The sequence below is a fragment of the Phascolarctos cinereus genome, unplaced genomic scaffold (assembly GCF_003287225.1).
Source record: "Phascolarctos cinereus isolate Bilbo 61053 unplaced genomic scaffold, phaCin_HiC Scaffold_2;HRSCAF=192, whole genome shotgun sequence".
Classification (NCBI taxonomy): domain Eukaryota; kingdom Metazoa; phylum Chordata; class Mammalia; order Diprotodontia; family Phascolarctidae; genus Phascolarctos; species Phascolarctos cinereus.
Window position 1 is genome coordinate 344,172,638 of NW_027555625.1, and position 22,175 is coordinate 344,194,812.

At 40.8% G+C, this 22,175-nt stretch overlaps 1 protein-coding gene across 1 annotated transcript in view; it reads right to left on the reverse strand.

The window, feature by feature from the left end:
* Positions 1 to 21,011, reverse strand: part of TGFBI (transforming growth factor beta induced) — a 58,824-nt gene extending 37,813 nt beyond the window's left edge. Inside the window, exons 1-2 of the mRNA XM_020991242.1 lie at positions 20,707 to 21,011; positions 12,802 to 12,900 (exon numbers count right to left, since the gene is read on the reverse strand). Of these exons, the coding sequence (XP_020846901.1) occupies positions 12,802 to 12,900; positions 20,707 to 20,840 (233 nt within the window). The 5' untranslated portion in view covers positions 20,841 to 21,011. The remainder of the gene's footprint in view (positions 1 to 12,801; positions 12,901 to 20,706) is intronic.
* Between the last annotated feature and the right edge of the window lie 1,164 nt (positions 21,012 to 22,175).

Sequence of the window (22,175 nt, forward strand, 5' to 3'; positions counted from 1 at the left end):
TGCCCTTAGACCCAACTATATCCCTGCTAAATCCATATCCCAAAAAGATCAAGGAAATAGGGAAAAGTCAAAAATGTTTTACAAAAATATTTATAGTTTTCTTTTTTTTATGGTGACAAAAACTGGAAGTCAAAGGAATGTCCATCATTTGAAGAATGGCTGAATAGGTTGTGGTATGTGAATGTGATGGTATAAATATTGTGCTATAAGAAATGAGGAAATAGATGATTTCAAAAACATGTGGGAAGAATTATATAGATTGATGCAAAATGAATTAGTAGAACCAGAAAAACAATTTTGCTACAACACTGATATAAAAAGAGCCATTTTGAAGACTTATAGAAACTGATAAAGAACAAAATGTGTAGAGCCCAGAGAATAATTTATACAATAAAAGCATTGTAAAGACAAACAACTTTGAGAGCCGGAAGAACAATGATCAATACAATGACAATCCATGATTCTAAAGGACTGATGATGAAACATAGTATCCACCTCTTGTCAGAGAAGTGATCAATTTAAGATGCAAAATGAGACTTGTACTTTTGCATAAGTCACTGAGGTAGTTTGTCTTGCTTGACTACATATATTTATTACAGGATTCTTTTCTTTTTTTAATGGGGTGAAAGAGAAAATACATTTCTATTAATTAAAAAGAACAATAGAGAGAGATGAGAAAATACTACAGATGTGGAATGTTACATGTACTTTCAAATGAGGTCACTATATTTCTAGATTTATTTAATTGTTTTACTTAGTTACAAGGTATGGCTTATAGAGTAAGGGTAATCTATAAATATTATTAATGTAAAAAATAAAACATATCAATAAAATTTTTAAAAAAGAGGTAACAAGGGGTCTCGGCCTACTTTGATGGAAGGTTTTAAACCAGGCTCAATGTTCACACCATGCTACTAATCCAATTCTACCTTCCAAATCCAAATCCGGCAAACATTTATTAATTGCCTTTTATAAGCAAGGTACTATGGTAGTTGATGGAAATTCAAAGACAAAGTGAAAAATGGTATCTGCCCATAAGGAGGTCACATTCTTTTGGGAGGATACAGCATATACATAAATAACATAAACATATGCATGATTTGAGGTGGGAGAATATTCTAATATCTAAGGAGGTCAAACAAGGCTTCCTATAGGAAGTCACACATGTACTGATCAGAAACTAAAGATGCTAAGGTAAGGAAGCTAAGAGGTTAAAAGACAATATAATCCAGCATGCAGGATAGCCTGGACAAAGGAATGCCAACTGTAGGAACCAATGAGCAGCCTAATTTGGCTGGAACATGGAATATGTGAAGAAAAGTCACATGAAATAAGACTGGAAATGTAGTTCTTATGGAGGCACATGGCCCCAGCGGTGTGGTACTATACTTGTAGTCAGGAACTTCTCAGGCTGAATGCATGCAGCCTCTGACATTTTTTAGCCGTGTTAGGCTGGGCTTCAGTTTCCTCATCTATAAAATGGGAACGATAATAACATATAACTTGCAGAGTTGTTATAAAGTTCAAATTTGATAATATACGTAGGATGCTTTGCAAACTTTAAAAGTGCCATATAAATGCTAGCTATTATTATTACTTTAGGAAGACTGCTTTGGTAGGATGGATTGGAGGATGGACACAAACTAGGGAGTCTCTTCAGAACTGTTTGTCCCTAGAGCAGCCTGCTGGGACTCAATTTTTTGTGGATGATGAGAGAGAGTCTTCCTTTTTTGGAAAAGAACAAATTCAGAAGAACTGATTGTTCTCAGTCCTTGTTGGGACATAATGTATATATATTGTTAATGCTATGATTCACTCAACTGCCTGTGAGAGGTCCCCTGAAAAAGGCCCCTCCTGATTTTAAAGGAGTCATATTTACGTGAATTATTTGACTTTGAATGCCTTTTTGGAAATGATAATCTAGCTCAACCACCCATCCTTAGTTCTGTAATTGTACATGGACATATCTAGCCATTGAGGGGTGAACATGAAGGACCCCAAAAGTGAAAGAATGAGTATCAAACCAGATCCCTAGAATATTAGGACTGTCTAATAAATTATCCTGAAAAACTGTTTCAGGATTTTTTTGTTTTAATTTAAAATTTGAAAGACCAATCACAATTTGGCCATGAGAATTTTGTTGTGATTCAGTGGCAACACTTCAGCAACCTTCTGTAAAACGGGGCAGTCAGGCCTGCCATAGCGGGAGAGAATCAGGGCCTACCAGGGGCAGCACAAGCGTGCTCAGTCTTCAGAAACACTCTACCCCAGGATAGGGAAAAAGAGCTTATACCCTGTAGCAGCAGTGGGCACAGATGAGGGCTCCATTGGCAACAGTGGACAGCAGGCAGAGACTCTGGATCCAGTGGCAGCAGGCAGTGGACAATGGACTGACTCCCAGAAGCAGTAATAGCCTAGTTACAGAAGAGTGGGTACCGGCATGTGCAGTCACAAAAGTCAGTTCCATTATAGCCCATTGCTTAATGTAATGTAAAACTGATTGTCCTTCCTCACATTGCTGCCATCATTATAGAGCTCTTCCCCAGGGGGGTTTATAGGATCAATGACATCGTTGGGAGGTGGCTTGCTTTATTGAAAGTAGAGGGAAAAGAAAGTGTCTAACCAGCCCCCTCCGAAACCTCTCCTAGGGCAAAGATTTTGTCATGGGTCTCCAAAGGAGGGGGAAGTTTTAGCTGATAGAACAGGCAACACTAAGTGGGTGGCAGTATAGAGCAGGACTTCTTAAACTTTTCCCACTGCAGACTCCTTTTCACATTTTGGCAGCCTTCATTGGTGTTGCATGGCCTGAGGGCATGCACAGTGCAAAGTGCTCATGCTTTGTGCTCAGAACCAAGGCTTCATTGAAATTGCTGGATGAAACATGAGCAAGCACTGCCAGAAACACCACAAATTCATTACATGTTTGATTTTTAATTAACTTTCGGTTGTTGCATGTTCACAAACCTTTTGCTGTTGTTAAAGTGTTTAAAAAGTGTTTATTTAGATCTGGTACTTGGTCCTTCCTGAGACTCTCACAGATACAGTTACTTTTTCAGGGAACTGTTATATTTTTTGTTTTCTTTTTCTTTTAGTTTTCCTCTTCCTCCTTTAGTGATGCCAACATCAGACTTCTTGAATATCAGAGGTCAGTGTTGATCAGTAAAAGCCCCTAAGGTGATTTAAGTGGTGGGAGGTCCTTTTGAAAACCTTCAGAACCTTGCTAGCAAGAGGTAGAATATGGCAGGAGTAATATTCTCACCTTTCTTCCCATGGAAGTTAGGCAAGTTTTTCCTTAAAAGATATTATGACAATTTCTGAAGACTTGGTTGGCCCAGATAATTAAGGCTTCAGAATACTGACATCACCACTTCATCACCTGAGCTCAAAGCAGCCAGTTGGGGCTCTAGGAACACTTGAAGGCTTGGCTAATGGACCATGATGGGTAACTTCACTTGGAAGAATCAATTCAAAGTGTCCTTAATACTCATCCTTGTTGATATGCTATGGCTAAGTAAAGCTTTGTGTTAATTGTTGAATGATACACAGATGTCTCGTTTTGTTTGAATATAGAAATTTAAACTAAATATTAGATAATTGGCAAGAGTCAAACCCAGCCCCATATTTTACAGATGAGGAAACTGGAGCCTAAAAAGGTTAAGCAGTCTGCCATGGATAGGAAATACAAAAGATCAGATTTGAACTTAGGGCCTATGACTCTAAGTTCAGCACTTTCCCAACTCTCCCAAATAGCTCTGAAAACAGTTGTGCTGGGTAATACAAGGGTCAATCAAGGAAGAATAAAAGGATTGTGTCATGGTGAAGAGTAGATAACATAAATGTTTAACATACCTAGCAGCTGTATGTTGTATGACTTCTAGCAACATTCAGGGATTCACATGTAGGAGTGGAGAAGGCAGATGGTTGGGGGGTTCAGGGTTGGAGTTTGAAAGAACTGAGAGTACAGGACAGTGCCAAGTAAAACTGTCAGGCCAGATTGGGAGTTATGATGCCAACGAACAATAGATCTAGAAGGAGTGAGGCCTAGGGAAAGATGGAAGAATAGGAGATTGTGGCCAGAGAGGGGAATTTAATACCTCTGTATCATGGAGATAGTTACAATGGAGATGAAGGGTTACACATCCCTGTGTGGAATTATGGTGGAGGGAAAGTATAGATCATAGGAGATTAAATAACACAGAGGCTGGGGTGCTTGAAAGAATATCAAACAGTATATTGAAGTCTCCAAGCAGAAGGACAGCTATTAAGGAGGAAGAAAGAGCCGGATGCTGAACTCATTGAGAAAAGAAGGACCAGTTAAATAATGTCCAGGAGGAGTAAACATGCCCACTCCAAGGAAGAGAGGCTTCTGACTGAGGATAGTAGTGGGAAGAATTGGAAGTGGCAGAGGAGCAAAGAATACACTGCCTCATACTGTCCCAATGTGTTAGAGGACGTGAAGGATGGATCCAGTCCTAGAAAAGATGGTCAAGGATGAAATGCCAGAGCAAGAGGTATATTGATAGGAAGGAACGTTTGTTAACAATAGAATGGAAGGTTCCTAAAGCCACAAAGGATGTAGTCAATACAGGTGATGCAGATGACTTTTCACTTAAACTTAGCTATGAAACAAAACCAAAAACAAACAACAACAACAAAATCTTCTCTCCTGAAATAACTTTTTGATTATTTTTCAGATCCTTAGCTGAATCTTGGCATCACTACCAAATACTATTTATTAAGGCTTATAGTATTGACTCTGTAAAAATAATAATAATAATTATGTGAAAGGCCTCAAAGCCAGGAAGACCTGGGTTGACGTCCTACCTTTGACACAAGCAGAGGTATTAGACACATGGTGCACACAAATCCACAGCACTCCTGAGTGTAGCATAACAAGATTAAAGTGTAATTGGGAAATATTTAACAAAAGAAACAAAAATATAATAGAACACAGGTTTTACATTTGAAAACTAAGTTAATAAGTGACCTGCAGGGATCCTTATGTATGTATTAGTCAACTCTATCTCTATTTGAGTTTGACATCAGTGATCTAGACAACTCTCCAAGGTTATATGTTGCAGAGAAGATGCTAACCTACATTGGTAAATGGAGTTTCCTCACCCTGGAGTTCCCTATACTAATGAAAACACAGGCATGGTCCCTTTCCTTATTGCTGTTGTTGTTGGTATCATTTGCCTTGTCTATCACCAAGTGGTCAGCTTGCTGCTGAAGAGCCTCTCCATATTTGGCCAAGTATTTAGTATTACTGTGCTTCCTAATCTCTTACTGGGTCCAATAATATTATTATTGCTAATCATAAAAGTCTAGCTCAGAGATGAAGGGCCACTTGTGGGTAAGAGGGAAGATAAATACTCATAATTAGGATGGGGTTAAAAAAATATAAATATAAGAACAGAGAGTGTTTTAAAGATTTCTTGCTATCTCCTCTTAACATCTTCTTTTATACTTTAATCAGATTAAGAAGGAAGTATGATGTTTTCTTTGATAAATTAAGTTCCCATAAAGTTAAATGAAAACAAGAAAAAAATCTCCCTCTCCTCCATGTGCCAGCCCTTCTCTGATCACTGTCAACGCCTGGGAATACGCTGAACTCCATGAGGGGAAGGGGATAGGGGTAGAGAATGACCTCAGCAAACATATTCTCTTTCAAGGTTTCCAAATAGAACCTTAAAACAAACCCAGACTGATTATCTAGACATAAGCAATTCCTTTCCTATATTCCTGATTACTTTTACCTTTAGCTGTTCTTCAAGGCCCTAGCATTATGAAAGTAACACAATTTTACCCCCTTTTTCAATACTAAAAGATTTTCTTTTCACCAAGGACTGGGAATGCAGAATAAACTTACTCAGTACCATAATGTGACGCACATAGATTTAATTCAGGTGAATTCTGGAAAGTTTGCATAAGCGATTTGAGTTCTGGGATATTTGGGCAGTCTACACCTGGTACTATATTTATAGACCTATGGTCCTGTTACTAATATGCCATGACTGACTTTCTTAGCATCTAGTGGGCATGTCCTACTTCTTTGGGCGATTTGTAGACTTGCTTATGCCCCATGTTACTGAATGTCCTTCTGCTTGAATAGGAGGGTTGGTTATCTCCCTTATGAAGCATGTCATGAAAGGGGAAGTAAGGAGCACTCCTTCTCCTATCCTTGTTCAATAGGAGCTTTGAGAGAAAAAGCAGCGAGACTTAATAAAGAGAGGATCAAAAAATATGGGGTCCTCAGTGTACCTCATAGTACCTTATAGAGAAAGCTGGATTTCAGTGAGCACTAGAATAAAGCATTAATAGTTAATATGTATAAAGATCATACTTTAAAATTATAAAGCACTTCATAATAATAGCTAACATATATAATGACAGTGTTTTACAATACAGTCATCCAAGACAATTCTGAAGGACTCATGATGAAAACTGCTGTCCTCCTCCAGAGGATAGAATTGATGAAGTCAGAATGCAGATTGAAGCATACTATTTTTCATTTCATTTTTTTTCATGTTTTTTTGTCTCTGTTTTCTTTCACAGCATGACTAATACAGAAATATATTTTTCATGACCGCACATGTATAACCCACATCAGATTGATTACCATCTCAGGGTGGAGAATGGGAGGGAAGAATTTGGAATTTAAAATAAAAAATGAATGTTAAAAATTGTTTTTACATGTAATTGGGGAAAATATTATTCCAAAAAGAAATAGATGGTGCTTTAAAATTTGCAAAGCAGTTTACATAGACAATCCCATTTGATCCTCACAATAACCGTGTAAGGTAAATGCTGAGGCTGAGAGAAATTAAGTGACTTTTTTTTTTGGGGGGGGGAAATGGGGTTAAGTGACTTGCCCAGGATCACAAAGCTAATAAGGATCTGAGGCTTGATTTGATCTCAGATCCTTTTGACTCCAAGGCAGGTGCCCATCCACTATGACAACTAGATTGCCCTAAGTGACTTTCCTAGGGTCACATAGCTAGTAAATATTTGAGCAAGGATTTGAACTTGTCTTCCTATCTCCAAGTCCAAAACTATGCTGCCCAGCCACCTCAGCACAAGGAAACAAATGCAAGATGAGATATAATGTGAAGGGGAGGTAATCAACAGTAAAGGAAAGCTTCAGAAGGCACAGTGGAAAAAAGGACGGAATGGACAGGCTCTAGGGAGGACAAGGGCTGAGTTTTCTACGAACTAGGGCTGGAGTAGTGGCTGACCTATGTGGTCTGTGCTGTAATTCCAATGCTCATCTCAGCTGTCCAACACTGCACAGGCCCCAGGGCAGACAGTATGGTACATTTCAGGACAGAATGACAGAAGAGCCTGACAGCCTCAGGACCCTGAGGGATGGCAATGCAGGGGGCGGCAGCAGAGGGGCTGGGCTTTGCTGAAGTGGGGAGACAAAGCACATTCATTCCTCCAGGACACTGGTGCCTGGGGCAAAGTTCTGGCCTCTCCAGAAAGCTGTGGTTCCGGGGTTAGAAAGATCGCTTCATACCAGTTGTGATCAGTCAATTTCCAAATTTTTCACACAAGACGTAACAAGTGGTCATTTCATAGTCCTTGGGCAAAAGTACCGGTTTCTACTAAAGTCACTGGTGACATCACAGCAGTCTTAGCATTCTCCTAGCTCTGGTAGATCTTGGCTTTTTTGTCCCTTTAATAAATATCCAACTTATTAAACAACGTTAGGACTTGTGAAACAGACATGCAGCTTTTTTTTTTCTTCACTTGACAACACCTGAACTGGTTTAAACCAAACTACATTTATGATGTCTGAGCCTTGGTTACAAATCATTCCAATTCCATGATGTCAGGGTCAAAGCTGCACACTAAAATAAGCAGGCCTTTTTTCAGGGAGAGCCTTGCACAAAGACAGCCTGTCGTATATGCGGTGAGGCCTGCTGACCACAATTTCCTGCAGTATTGGTTGAGTTGCTGAATGCAAAAATGTTAGGGTTACTAATCAGATTTAGGTCTCAAAGCACTGCATGGGCTGTGTGTTTCTGTGACAGGAAAAAATGGGCCCTGAGCTCCCCTTTTGTATGATCAGTCTCTGTGTCACCCCTGTTGAGTTTTTAAGATCTGAAATGGGATCTGAAGTGAATTTTCCAAGGTAATAAAATACACTGAAGTCACTGAATAGAGGGTCATTTGTAATCATTTCCTGTAATAAAATCTATATGTTGTGTTCAACAAAGAGCACCGAAGGCTTAGGTCTTTTCTCTCACTGGAGCTGAAGAAAAGTTACTTCTGAAGAAAAAAAAAAAGACTTTTGGTGAGGCAATGGATGACACAGAAACTGAGCATGACCAACCCTCTCTCATTCATGACCCTGGAGGTCGGGGGCAATTAGAATGAATGAAAACCAAAGGCTTTCATTTACCAATACTTCAATCTGACCTTTTACCTACAATGTACACGCCCCAACAACAATGCTGACAAGATTGAGTTTTCCTTCTCTTCATTCTCCTTGGTTGAGGTTCTCAAGTAAAACTTCTCTGCTCACTTCAAGGCTATCCACAAAGCTCTCTCTTAGATATCCAATCCTCCATGTTCCTCTTCAGAGGGCAGTCTCCTCAATGTCCCAAATATGTCACGCTAGTTTCCATGTCTGTGCCATTTTAAATGCTGCTCCTTTGACCTGGAATGCCCCTTACCTCCTCCCTCCAACCAAATTCTAATCCTATATCCTCTATGAAGTCTTCCCTGATAACTCCAGCTAACATCTCTCTCCTACCTAAGCCTATACATACCACATATATCACCACTTGATTTTACTGAATTTTGCACTTTATTAATACATTTTCTTGCACAGTTTTCTGTTTCATCTGTAAAAATCTCCCTGAAGACAAGGTTCATGCCTTCTTCTTTTCCTGTCCTTTCCCTTAGCACCTGGCATAATGCAAAGCTCAAAGTAAGAATAGGCTGAATTGCACTGATGCTTCCCCTTAGTCTGCTCTCACCAGTGTTACTTCCCAGAGCCTTTCCTTCTGAACTAGTCCCTTCTCTTCATTAATAGCCTTTCCTCCTTTTTCTGGATCCTTTCCAAGTCATCTCCTCTTTCTCAATAATCTACACAATGCATCAAAGAACTACAGCAAGAGACACCGGAGATACTCCTAATTCCAGTGCTTTCCTTCTTTTAATCATTCCCTATTTATCCTTTCTATAGCTTGCTTCATGTATATTTGTTGTCTCTCCCATTAGAAAAGAGCACCTTGAGGCAGGGATTGTTTTTGCCTTTCTTTGTATGCCCTGTGCTCAGCACAGTTCCTAGTACATAGTAAGCACTTAAATGCTTCGTAACTGACTGAGGTTTTCATCTGTCTCTTAGAACCCCTGGTTTCCTTCAAAACATAGCCCAGGTTCAACTTCAATGAGGTCTCTCCCAGTTTCCCCGCTGACATTGCTCTTTTAAATGACTGTAACATTTTGTGTATATACTTCACTCACTAACTTTTCAGGAACACATCTCAAAACAAGAGAGAAGCTTGCAGCTTAACTAGCACAGAAGAGAGGATGGAAAAATAGCTTACTTAGTTCAGTCTTTCTGGACGTCTTTATGAATCACCTGTGATAGAGTTTGATCTGGCTTTGGGGTCAACTTACTCTACATCTGGATTACATCAAATTCATAGAACCTCCATTTGCCCACCAGTGAAATAATTATTTTTTGACATGCACAGGGCAACAGAGCTGAGTATCCATAGCACATCCAACTTTGGGCTTTAAGGATAGGCCTTGACTCAGCACACCAAATGCCATCTCTATTCACTTGGAATAAGTCCTTTGCTTGTTGTTATTCAGTCACGTCAGACTCCTCATGACCCCGTTTGGGGTTTTCTTGGCAAAGACACTGGAGTGATTTGCCATTTCCTTCTCCAGCTCATTTTACAGGTGAGGAAACTGAGGCAAACAGGGTTAAGTGACTTGCCCAGGGTCACACAGCTACTAAGTGCCTACTCCAGGTGTGGTGCTCTATCCATTGCACCACCTAGCTGCCCAAGCCATTTGCTAGCCTGAACTTAGGTTCACACTAGTTTAGAATTTTATGATACAACAAAGCTAATATTGTACAATGGAAAGAGTATGGACTCTGGAGTCAGAGCCATGGGTTCAAAGAGGTGGGAACCTCTAATATTTAATACTTGTGTGACCTTGGGCAAATCACTTTATCTCGATGGGCCTCAGTTTCCTTACCTATGAGATGAGGAGGTTGGACTCTCCGTGTATTTTTATTGACTGTCCCCTATGCCTGACATCTCCCTCCTCTCTGTCTTCCTGCTACCATTCCCCCTTAATGATCTTGCCTTCCCTCAGAGAGTATCTCCAATTTATTCTTTGCATATCTTATTTGTACACAGTTGTTTGCACATTGTCCCTCTCGTTAGACTGTGAACTCCTAATTGTTGTTGCCTTTTTTGTAACCCTAGTGCTTAGCACAATGCCTGGCATGTAATAGGTGCTTAATAAACTTGCGTTGACTTGTGGCTATGAGTTGACTCAACAGTCTTAAAAGTTCCTATTAATTCTGAATCAATCAATAAACATTTATTAAGCACCTATTGCATGCCAGGCACCAGGCTAAGCACTGGGGATATTGAAAAGAGGCAAAAGACAGTCCCTGCCTTCAAGGAACTTGCAATCTATTGGAGGAGAAAACATAAAAACATATGTATATATATATATATATGTGTTATATATATATATACGTATATATATATACGTATATATATGTATATATATGTATATATATATATGTATATATATATATACACACACACACATATACCTATATACACACACATATATAGGTATATGTGTGTGTGTATATGTATATATATATGTATGTATATATATGTATACATATATATATATATATATGTATCTATATATGGTTCTATGCTCTTGGGAAAGGGTGCTTCTATGTCCCTGGGCAAGTCACTTAACCTCTTTGAGGGAAGTTAGATTAGCTCAATGGTGTCAAATATGTGCAGTTTGCAACACTCCTAAGTAACAGTGAATCAGATTAAAATATAATTGGGAAATATTTAACAAAACTAATAAAAAAAATAGAAAATAGATGAGGTTAATATGTAATTTTCTAAGTCAATGTGTGGCCAGCAAGGATCCTTGTGGATGGTTTAGTGGCCCCTATTTCTATTTGAGTTTGATACCACTGACCTAGATGATGACTAACTTCTCTTTTAGTTTTAAATCCTATGAACTCAGCATCCCTATTTTTCCTTGGCTAAAAGTACCAAAAGTCATTTATCATAATTTAAACTAGGATCACAAGTGGGAAAGCATTTGAATTTAAGAATTAAAAAACATGCATCATCTATCAGTTAGCCATTAGGATGAAGGAAACTATACACAATGATATTAAAAGCAATAAAATTTTAAACTCAAGAGCCTGGAAAGCATTTTGTAGATATAACATCTAAACCTTTCTTTCCTAGAAACAGGAACTGTATAGGACCTCCTATATAAAGTAATGTTGCTTAGAGAAGGCTACCTCTGCCTAGATGAGAAAGATAAGCCAGCTTAAAAGCCAGCTTGTCCATTTCTGTGACAAGAGATAAACATGTCTGTTTACTGTTGGCTCCCAAACAGATCTGTTTCACTGGAATTCTGTCAGAACACACAGGCTAGTCTGTTTACATGCAGCACTAGGCAGTGCTGATGGATACTGCCTCCACCCATGTTATCCAAGTCACTAAGCATGTATCTTGAATAGCTACATGGCTCCATATTCCCTTACTGCAAACCAATTTAACTCTCACAATCTTCATTTGCAATACTTTGTCTACTTCTATGCAGACGTGCAGAATCATAAGATCATAGATGCAGAACTAGGAAGAACCCTAAAGATAATTTATTTCAGGAGTTCTTACCTTTTTTTTCTCAATCACCCCTTTGGCAGTATGATGAAGCCTATGGATCTTTTCTCTGAATAATGTTTTTAAATGTGTAAAATAGAAGACATAGGATTGTGAAGAATATCAACTATGCTAAAATATGGTTATCAAAATATTTTTTTAAAAAGTTCACAGACCACAGGTTGAGAACCTTTGATCTAGTTCAATTCCCTCACTTTATAGTTCAGAAAACTGAGGCCAAGAAGGATTAGGTGACTTGCACAGTGGCACACATATACTCAGTGGCTAAGCCAGGATTCAAACCCAGGTCTTCTGACTTCAAAACTATCACTCTAAGTCATTAAAAAAATCTCTTTGCTCAGGCTGTCCAGCATGTCATCCATCACTTTGCATCTGGCACAATCCCCATTCTAGGGCTCCACACTCAGAGAAGTGCCAAGTGTGCTTATCGTCTGATCTTCTTTTCTAGCATCACATGATATACAACAAACACATATGTCATTGACTAAGAATTAGGAAAACCTCACACAGGAGGTTTCATGTCTTTCCCTAGGCCTTAAATCAGCTCTAAAAAAATCTACCACAGTCCCAACAACAGTAAAAACTGGGGCAGGGAGGCAAATCAAAATTGGCCCATTTGTTATGTAACTTAAGAAAGTGACATTCTAAAAGCATATACTTCCCTAACATGTTCGTACACATTTCATAATATCTTTTTTCTTTTCTTTCTTTTCTTTTTTTGTATTGTAACATTTCAGAGTTTTTGAGGCCAAACGCAGTTCTACTCACAGAGCTCACAAGCATTCTTATCTCCACACACATGCACACACACACATACACACACACACACACTGCAGCCTTAGCTGTGATTCCTTGGGGATGCCACTCCAGGACCTACGTGGATTTTCCGCAGATTTTCCTCTGGTACCACTGTTTACAATTCGTGAAGTACTTCCTGTTGGTTCCAATGAGCTTCTGAACAGCACAGACATTGGGGCTGAAAGGAAAGGCAAACACATCAGAAAGATGTTAAGCAGTCCAACCATTCATACCAACTAAGCTAGAGTCTCTTGGGGTCTGAGCTGCTCCTGGGTTGAAGCCACCTTTGCAATTTCTGGACCACTCAAGTGCTATGGATTGTTGAGCCCTATATTTGCAATTCAGAAGACCCAAGTCCTGATTCTAACATTTGCTAGCTGTGTTGCTAACAGGAGGTCACTTAATAAAATCATAATCGATATCTACATAGTGTTTTGTGCATTACAAAGAGGTGTACATTGTATCATTTGATCCTTAGAACAACCCAGTGGAGAGGCACAAGAGATGGAGGGACAGTATTGGAATTTGGAAACCCAGGGTTCAGGTCCTGCTATTATATACTATGACTATATGCTAGTTTTGTGATCAATAGCAAATTTTGTACACTTGCTAAACACTGAGCTTCACTTTCCTTGGTAAAGTTGAGGGTAGAGGGTATGGAGTAGTGGATCTCTGAACATCTCTTTCAGCTATACAGGTAAAATTAGCACATAGGAGTAGCTGTTACAGAAATATTTCTTGAAGCTACTTGTTGAAGCACATGCAGGTGAAAGAAATTCTGAAGAAGGAAATGGCAAACCACTCCAGTATCTTTGCCAAGAAAACCTCATGGACAGTATTGGTATCCTATGGTCTATGTGGTCATGAAGAGTAGGACACAATTGAATGACTAAATAACAACATACAAGTGACAAGACATTTGCTAAGGAAATTAGGCTCACTGTATTTCTCAGAATTACAAGACTTGGCCTAGGATTTCTTAGGAAAGAGTCTTTCATAGCTCCAGAGGAGGCCTGTATTGTCTTGTTTATTTTTTTTTTTGGGTTTGTTTTCTTTTTTAGAATGTAAAATCCCAACCCTCTATTTCCCTGAACTTGACCTAAGTTATATCAATGTTTCCATATGAACACTTGGAGAACCAGAGGGACTCATGACTAAAATGTCAATGGGGCTTCTGGCTGAACCCCAAACAGGCAGTTCATCTTGGCTGGATCACAAGTTAGAAGAAAGCAGAAGAAAACAAATGAAGACTTTCTGAGTTCAAAATAGTTTTGCATTTCAAGAACTCTGGATGACTTTTTAAAGTAAGGCACTTGGGTCTCAGTGCTCAAAACTGAAACTATTAACTGCAAAGTAATCACTAATCATTATAAAGGCCAATCCCTATCTACTTTGCTATAATTAAAGATTGATTTTTCACCTTCAGTATTCTCTGATTCCTTTAGGATAAAACATAAACTTCTTAGTCAGTGTGTGAAGTCCTCCAAAATTTGCTCCCATCTTCCTTCCTTGACTCATTACACGTAAGTCCCCTTTACACATGATATAAGTCAGCCAAACTGACTTACTAGCTGTTCCCCAGATTCTGCACACCATCACTTGCATCTGTACTGTTCTCCATTCCTGGAATGCATTCCTTCCTCACCACCGCATCTTTTTAGCTTCTTTCAAGGCTTAGAATCATTAATTTACAGACACTCAATTCAAGCAATACCTTTCACAGAGAGTCTTTCCTGATCCCCCGTTAGTGTTCTCTTACTCAAATTATTTTGTATTCATTTATCTACGTAAATGCTGTATCCTCTTGGTTGCAAGTAAGCTGCTCAAAGAACAGAAATGCTTCCTGTATTGTTCACACCAAGTATGGTGCCTTGCACATACAGAGACTTACGATTTCATTAGCAGAGGGAAATTCCAAGTGAAAATGCTCATTCTTCCCAAAGTAGATTGACATCAAGTCTGTTATTTGTCCCATTTACAGAGCTGTGCAGATTACTGAGAGTTATATGACTTGCCCAGGGTTACATATGTGACAATCTAGGAACTTTGAACAAAGTTATGAACCTGGAACCCAAAACAGTGTAGATACTACACTTCCTTGCTCAAGAACAGTCATCGTACACTACTTTCAGATGCATGACCTATAGCATAGAGTCTTGCTGATAGTCATTCTGTAATATTCCATCTGATTTGTGTGTGTTGTGTTGTGTGTGTGTATGTGTGTGTGTGCACACGTGCATGTGTGTGTGTATGGATGAGCAAAAGGAATGGTGACAAAAAAAAAACCCAACAACTTGGCACCAGATGAAAAAATAAACAAAACCAACTACCTCCATGTTCCATTATGACTGGGCATTCCCACTTTCTAAATAAAATTATAATGCAGATCATGTAATTCCAGATCATTTACATTTTATAGTATTGGTGTCAAAATGAACCATTACCCTAGCCCAAAAAGGATGTCAAGGACTTCTTGAGAGTCTGAAAGAAAACTGACTTCTACTGGGCAGGGTTTTTTTTTTTTTGAAAGAAGTAAAAATAGCAGCAGCAGCAGTAGTGGTAGTAGTAGCAGTAGTAGTGGTAGTGGTGGTAGTGGTGGTGGTATTTGTGGTGATGGTGCTGGAGTGCTGGTAGTAGAGGTATTAGCAATAGAAGTAGTGATAATGATGGTGGTAGTCATAGCAGTAGTAGGAGTAGCAGCAGAGACAGTGGTAATTGTGGTGGTGTTGGTGGTGGTGATGGTAGTAGTAGTGGTGGTGGTGGTGGTGGTAGTGGTGGTGGCAGTAGTTGTGGTAGTAGTAGCAGAGGTGGTGGTGGTAGTAGTGGTAGTAGTAGTTTTAGTGTTGGTAGTAGTAGTAGTAGTAGAAACAATAGCAGTGGTGGTGGTGGTAATACTACTAGTGGTAGTAGAGGTAGTGGTAATAACCGTGGCAATAGTAGATGTAGTGGTGGTGGTGGTGGTAATAGTAGTGGTGATGGTAGTGATAGTGGTGGTGGTAGTGTGGTGGTAGTAGTAGTAATGGTAGTGGTAGAAGTGGTGGTAGTAGAGGCAGTAGCAATAGAATTAGTGATAATGGTGGTGGTGGTGGTAGTAGTGTTATTGATGGCATTAGAAGTAGTAGTAGTAGTAGTAGTAGTAGTAGTAGAAGTAGTGGTAATGGTGGTGGTGGTGGTGGTGGTGGTGGTGATGGTAGTGGTGATGGGGGTGGTGGTAGTATTGATGCTATTAGAGGTAGCAACAGTAGAAGTAGTGTTAATGGTGTGGTGGAGGTGGTAGTGGTGGTGGTGGTAGGAGTAGTAATAGTAGTAGTAGTGGTGGTGGTGGTGGTATTAATAGTTCTAGCAGCTTGCATTTATATAGCACCAACTATGTTTCAGACACTGTGCTAAGTATTTTACAAATATTATCTAATCCTCACAACAACCCTGAGAGGTAGGTGCATTTATTATCCCCATTTTACAGTTGAAGAAATTGAGGCTAAATGACTTGCCCAGTATCAAAGAGCTACTAAGTAAATATCTGAAGCTAGATTTGAACTCAGGTCTTCCTGACTCCATGCTCAGCTATGTACTCACTGTGCCATCTAGCTAAAATCATAGCATTATTGATATATAGAGCCAGAAGGAACCTCAGAGCCTATTAGTATCAATCACTAATCTTAGAGCTGAAGAGAGTAAAGTCCAGGGCCTCAGTTCAGGGTCACACAAGGGGTAAGGGGCAGAGTTGATATGTGAACTCAGCTTTTCTGACTTCAAAGCCAGTGACCCCCCTTTCTATGGTGCTGCCTCCCAAACCTCTGATGAGGTCTACGCAAGTGTAATCTGGGTGTGGTGCCAGAAGAGGAGTGGTGCTCAGACACCTCTTCAGATTATCCTAATGCAACACTGCAAGGAAAGGATTGCAATCTGAACTCCTTGGGAGCTCAGTTCATCAGGTCCTTAAAAAAAAAAAAACAAGGTCCTGAGATAGAAATCAAAGCACCCCAGGCCAAGCATGTGGTCCAAATGTCACACAATTCACTCCAGGAAAGATGAAGAAGGGATATAAAGAGAGGGAGAGAGGCAAAGGGAGTCTGGCAGACAAGTGTAGACAGAGGCAGAGAGACAGAGAAGAAATAATGTGCCTTCCAACTAATGATCAGGCAAACAGAAGCAGCCTGAGCTTTCAAGGAGGGGGAGCACATTAGTCTGTTCCAAGTGGATTGATACGTGCATCTTTTGCTGGAGAAATGACAGGGAGTTGGTGCATCAACAGTCAGTCTTTTTATGAATGCTAGTGGGATGGCTTTAGCTTCTCTTATAAAGAAGCTGACTGGTTGCCTACTTTGTCTCCCTCCTGTCCCACATCAAATCCAAGCATAACTTCATTCCTTTCTTCTTTCAATAAATGTTTAGTTTAGCCCTTAGTGAAAGGTGAAACTGCTACAGGCTTCTGCATTTCCCTAGCCAGCTCAGATATCTTTCTGTCCTCTAGATGAAGCTATGGTTTGTGCTCTCATGACACCAGCCAGGCCAGGGACATACTTCCTTGATCATGAGACTGAAGGATGGTCACAAGGACATTGAACTCAAATCCAGACTTAGACCCAGTCTCTTGAAAGCTTCTCCCAAAGCAGTGGAAGGACAACACAAAATACTGAAGTCATGAGGGAAGAAAGTTCCTTCCTTACTGCTCCCATGAGGAGGAGAGAAGTGACCAGAACAGGAGTACTCTCTCCTTCACTCCATTCCCCTTCCCAATGGTGACTCCAGATCACTCTGGAGGATTGGAGGTGGGAGGGAAATAAGCATTAGTGTCTACCGTGCTCCAGGCACTGTGCTAAGTGTTTTTTATAAATATTATCTCATTTGATCCTCACAATAACCCTCGTGCTACATTTTACAGTTGTGGAAATGGAGGCAAACAGAAGTCAAGTGACTTGCCCAGGGTCACATAGCTAGTAAGTGTCTGAGGTCAGATTTGAACTCAGGTCTTTCTGAGTTGAGGCTTGGTGTTCTATCCACTGTGCTACAGCTGATTGTTTTACAAGTCTTCCACGAGCTCAGTGCTCAAAAGCCAACACTCCAAAGGTTCAACTGAGCCAGGGGTTTGAAGACCTTAGTTCGAATCTTGGCTCTACCAATTCCGGGGTGGGCTTTGGGCAAGCCACAGCCTCTCTGGGCCTTGATTAGCATCTTTATCTTTGATAGAAATAAGCAGACCTAGTCTGCTGCTTTTGGAGGGGATGACATGACAAGGGATACGACAGCATATACATGAAAGTTCTATGAGTTTGAAAGAAGAGAGCTACTAAAGGAATTTGAAGTATTGCTCTAGAATATTATTAGTCACTGTTTTGTGAATTGCATTAGACTGGGACAAATACATTTGTCGGGGATCACTGCCACAATTCCCTGAGTCATCTTTATGACTTTATCGACATTTTAGGTTGTCCTTTCCCCTCAGAAATCCTTTCAAAGTACTTTTAATATGAAAACTTAACTTCTAAAAACTTTTACAAGGAAGAAAATTACACCTCTGTCTAGAAAGACTGAAATTAAGCCAAGAATGTAAGTCGGGAGACAGACAGAGGACTGAGTATACTAATAGCTGAGCCACAAGGAACCTCAAAAATCTAGTCATCTCCCCTTAATTTACACTTGAGGAAACTCTCTCTCACTGAAAGAATAAGGGAATTGTCAAAGGTCGCTTAGTGAATTAGTGGCAAAACTTGGTTTAGAATAGAAGTCCTCGATATATTCGCCACAATTCTTTATACTAACCCATAAAGTCCCTTCAGACTGATAGGATCTTGGACAAGCCCCTTCACTTCTTAGTGCCTCATTTAAATCATCTGTAAAATTATAGGGATGGACCAGATGATTTCTAAAGCCCATCCTAGCTCTCATTTTCCAGTATTCTGGCTTATCCTCCTGCTCCTCAGGCAAAGGGAGCTATCCTGGGTGGAGAGAGAAGTTGATTTTGAAAAAATTTTTACAGGAAGAAACCCTTACCTCACATCAAGGGCTTTTTCACACCCATGGGGCAGACATGGCTGTAGGACCATGGAAACCATTTATAGATCCCAATAGGAGCCTCCTAACTGCCTAAGGGCAGTATGGAACTTTAGGGTTTGAAAAGCACTTTACAAATATTATTTCAATTTATCCTCACGACAACCCTAGGAAGTATGAGTTATTATTATGCCCATTTTACATATAAGAAAACCAAGGCAGGTGGAGATTAAGTAACTTGCCCAGCTAGAAAGTATCTGAGGCTGGATTTGAGCTCAGGTCTTCCTGATTTCAAGTCCAGCACTATATCCATTGCATCATCTTCTTTGGATGTGGAGCAAAGAGATTTAAGCTAAAGAGGAAATCAAAGAAAATATCTGCTGCTTCCTTCTTCACCTTGGGAGAATAGACGGGTGATGATGGTGAATAAAAGGTCTTTAGACTTTTACCAAGATGAAAATTACTCCTGTACTCCCTCCCCACCTTTACTTGGGATTAACTCCATGGCAGTAGTGTCAGGAGCAGCAGAGATTGCGTTAGTCACTTCATGTTCTATTTCCCAGGGCCACTATAGAGTGAGTGACTCAGTCACAGAAGGGCAGACTGATAGATGACTCTTCCCCCAAACATATTATGGGATTTCCTACCTCTGTATCATTACTCATACTGATTCCATATGTCTGGAACATCTTTCTTCTCCATCTTAGACTGTTGAGTTTCTGTCTATCCAATAAAGCTCAATCTTAATGTCACCTCTTCTGTGACACTGTCTCTGATCCCCTCACCCCCACGACCTTCCTCTTAGAAGGAAAACACCTCCTACTTCAGTTTGATTTGCATTTCCCTAATGTACATATCATATATTATTGTGTATTATAGTTTTCTGTATTTATGTCTTATTTTCCCTTTATAATTTAAGCTCTATGAGAGCAGAGCTCATGTCTCATAAAAAGCTTCCGGTTTTACGTATCATAGAATCATAGATTTAGAGGTGAGGGACCTTAACAATCATTTGGTCCAGCCCCCTCATTTTACAATTGAGGAAACTGAGGACCACGGAAGTTGTTACTTCCCCAAGGTTGTAGAGACAGGCAGGATTTGAATAAGAGAGAGAGGCAGGATTTTAATCCAAACCTTTTGACCCCAAGTGCTCTTTCTACAGTCCGATTCTGCCTTCGATCTACTACTTTTGCAGACAAAGCAACTGAAACCTGACAAGCTGTGATTTCCCTAAGGTCACACAAGTAGCTAAGCGTCAGAGGTGGGGTTTAAACGTATGTCCCCTCACTCCAGAATCAGTGTCAGTTTCATTGTGCCAAGCCGCCTCAAAACCACCTCATCCAAACTTTGTCCACCTCACCTCGGAGCCTAGAACATAGCTTGGCACATAGGTTGAATTTGATGATTTGTTGAATTGACTTCCTTTGTTTCCCTCTAACGAGTTAAGCCCACATACAGGGTCCAAGCACCAACCCCCTCCAGTGACCAGAGAAGGAAAGTGGTAGAGATCCACCCACTCTCCTTATCCCAGGGAGCTTGGGTCCTGCCGTGGAGATAGGGATGTGGCAGAGGGGCAGTCACTGACCCCAAACCTTTGCCCCCACCTGTTCCCATACCCTCTCCCTTAGGCTGTCCAGCTATCCCAGAAACAGGAAAAAGTCAGTGCCCTCCAAGCTGCAAACCCCTAAAAGAAAGGGGAAGCCGCTTCTGGGGGCAGGGGCCTGGAGCACATGATCTGAGACTGAAACTTTGTTTTCTTTGGTGGGAGGGAGGCTGGAAATTCAAAAAAGGTGGCTGTAGTTTGGGATCTTTTATTTCTCGTTTAGCTCCCAAAACAACTTGTCCAGCAGGAAAAAGAAATAGAGGAGACTGAGGCAATGAATGGCCTGAGAAAGAAACAAGTTTTTAGTGGAGTTTGCTTTCTGAAGCTCCTGGGTCCCCCTCTCCCTCCTCTCTCTAGCCCCCTCTCTTTTTGCTGTCCCAGGCTTACCCGTGCTGCCTGCCTCGGAGCCGGCTGTGTTGGAGTACAAGCTGGTAGGGAGACTTGGCTGGCCCTGCAAGGGTCTCCCCCAGGGTCAGGGCCAGAGCCAGAGCCAGGGGCAGCGGCCACACAAAGGACTTCATGGTCTTGGGACAGGAAGGGAATGAGGCTGCGGAGCTGCAGCTCCGTACACACACACATACACACACGCACACTCACACACACACACTGTCGGGCTCCTAAGTGGAAGTGAGAGATCCACCAACTGGGGAGCCAGGTTAAATAAGAGCAAGGGAGCGGGAGAGGGAGAGGCTGGAAGGGGGCGGAGAAGTCCCAGCGCCTGAGCAATGTATTGCAATGGGGAGTGTACCGTCCGTCCAGAGGCGACTGCCCTCAGCACCCCCTCCTTACTCCACCCCCACCACACACTTGAGGATAGCCCTGAACCTTCTGCAGTGTTCATTTCCCCCTTCCTTTGTTCTCCTTTCTAAGGCAACTCCCCCTTTCCCCACCCTACACATATGTGTTGGTTCACTCATACAGATCCTGAGAGGGAAATCAAGATAGATTCTGAAAGGGGCTAGATTCTACTGGGATCCAAGAGCAAAAAGTGAAGGGGGCCAAGCAACCTTCCCCACCTTTCTCCAAACGCATGCCAGCCCCAGTCCAAGGGGGCAGTCCATTCATGTGAGCCTGTGAGCCCTAGCTTCATCTAGGAAGCACCCTGAAATCACCTCGCCCAATTAAAATCAACGAATCGACCAAGAGTCATCGAGCACCGCACAGAATTTTGAGAAACCTTGCTAAACCCCAGGGGAGATTACAAAGATAAATAAGATGTTGTCCCTGCCCTCAGGGAGCTTGCCTTCTAGCTGCAGCGATAACTGGTAAAAGAATAGAAGCACTTAGCAACTAATACAAGGCAGATTGTAATCAAGTGCAGGTCTGTAAAGAAGAGAGATGGGCACTGGACCTTTGGTTTCCGTTCACAGAGGGAATTCTGCATGAGGAAACTCTCTAGAAAAGTAGGCTGGCATTTTCTCTGCAATTTATAACCTTAAAGAATTGCTTCGAGCACCATGGAGTTGTGTCTTTTTCAGAGTCACAGAGCACAAAACATAAATACTCTCTAAGTTTAAGGGAAAAGTTGGAGGGCATTGAGAGGGAAAGTAAATAAGAAAGAAAAAAAATAATTAAGAAAGAAGTTCCCTGGAGGAACCAGGGCTTGAGCTGAATAAGAGTAGATAGGATGTGTAGGATTTAAAAGTTGAAGATTGTTTCATAGTAATGTAGAAGAAAGAGTTAGGAGACTTGAGTTCCAACTCTGAAACAAACAGGCTATGAGTGCTTGGGACACCTCTTTAGGTCACAGTTTTCCCATTCATAAAAGAAGGAGGCTGGGCTAGTTGGTGTCTATAAGTCCTTCTCTCTCTGGTGTTCTTTGAACCTATAAAATGAATCCCATAATAACAGCACTC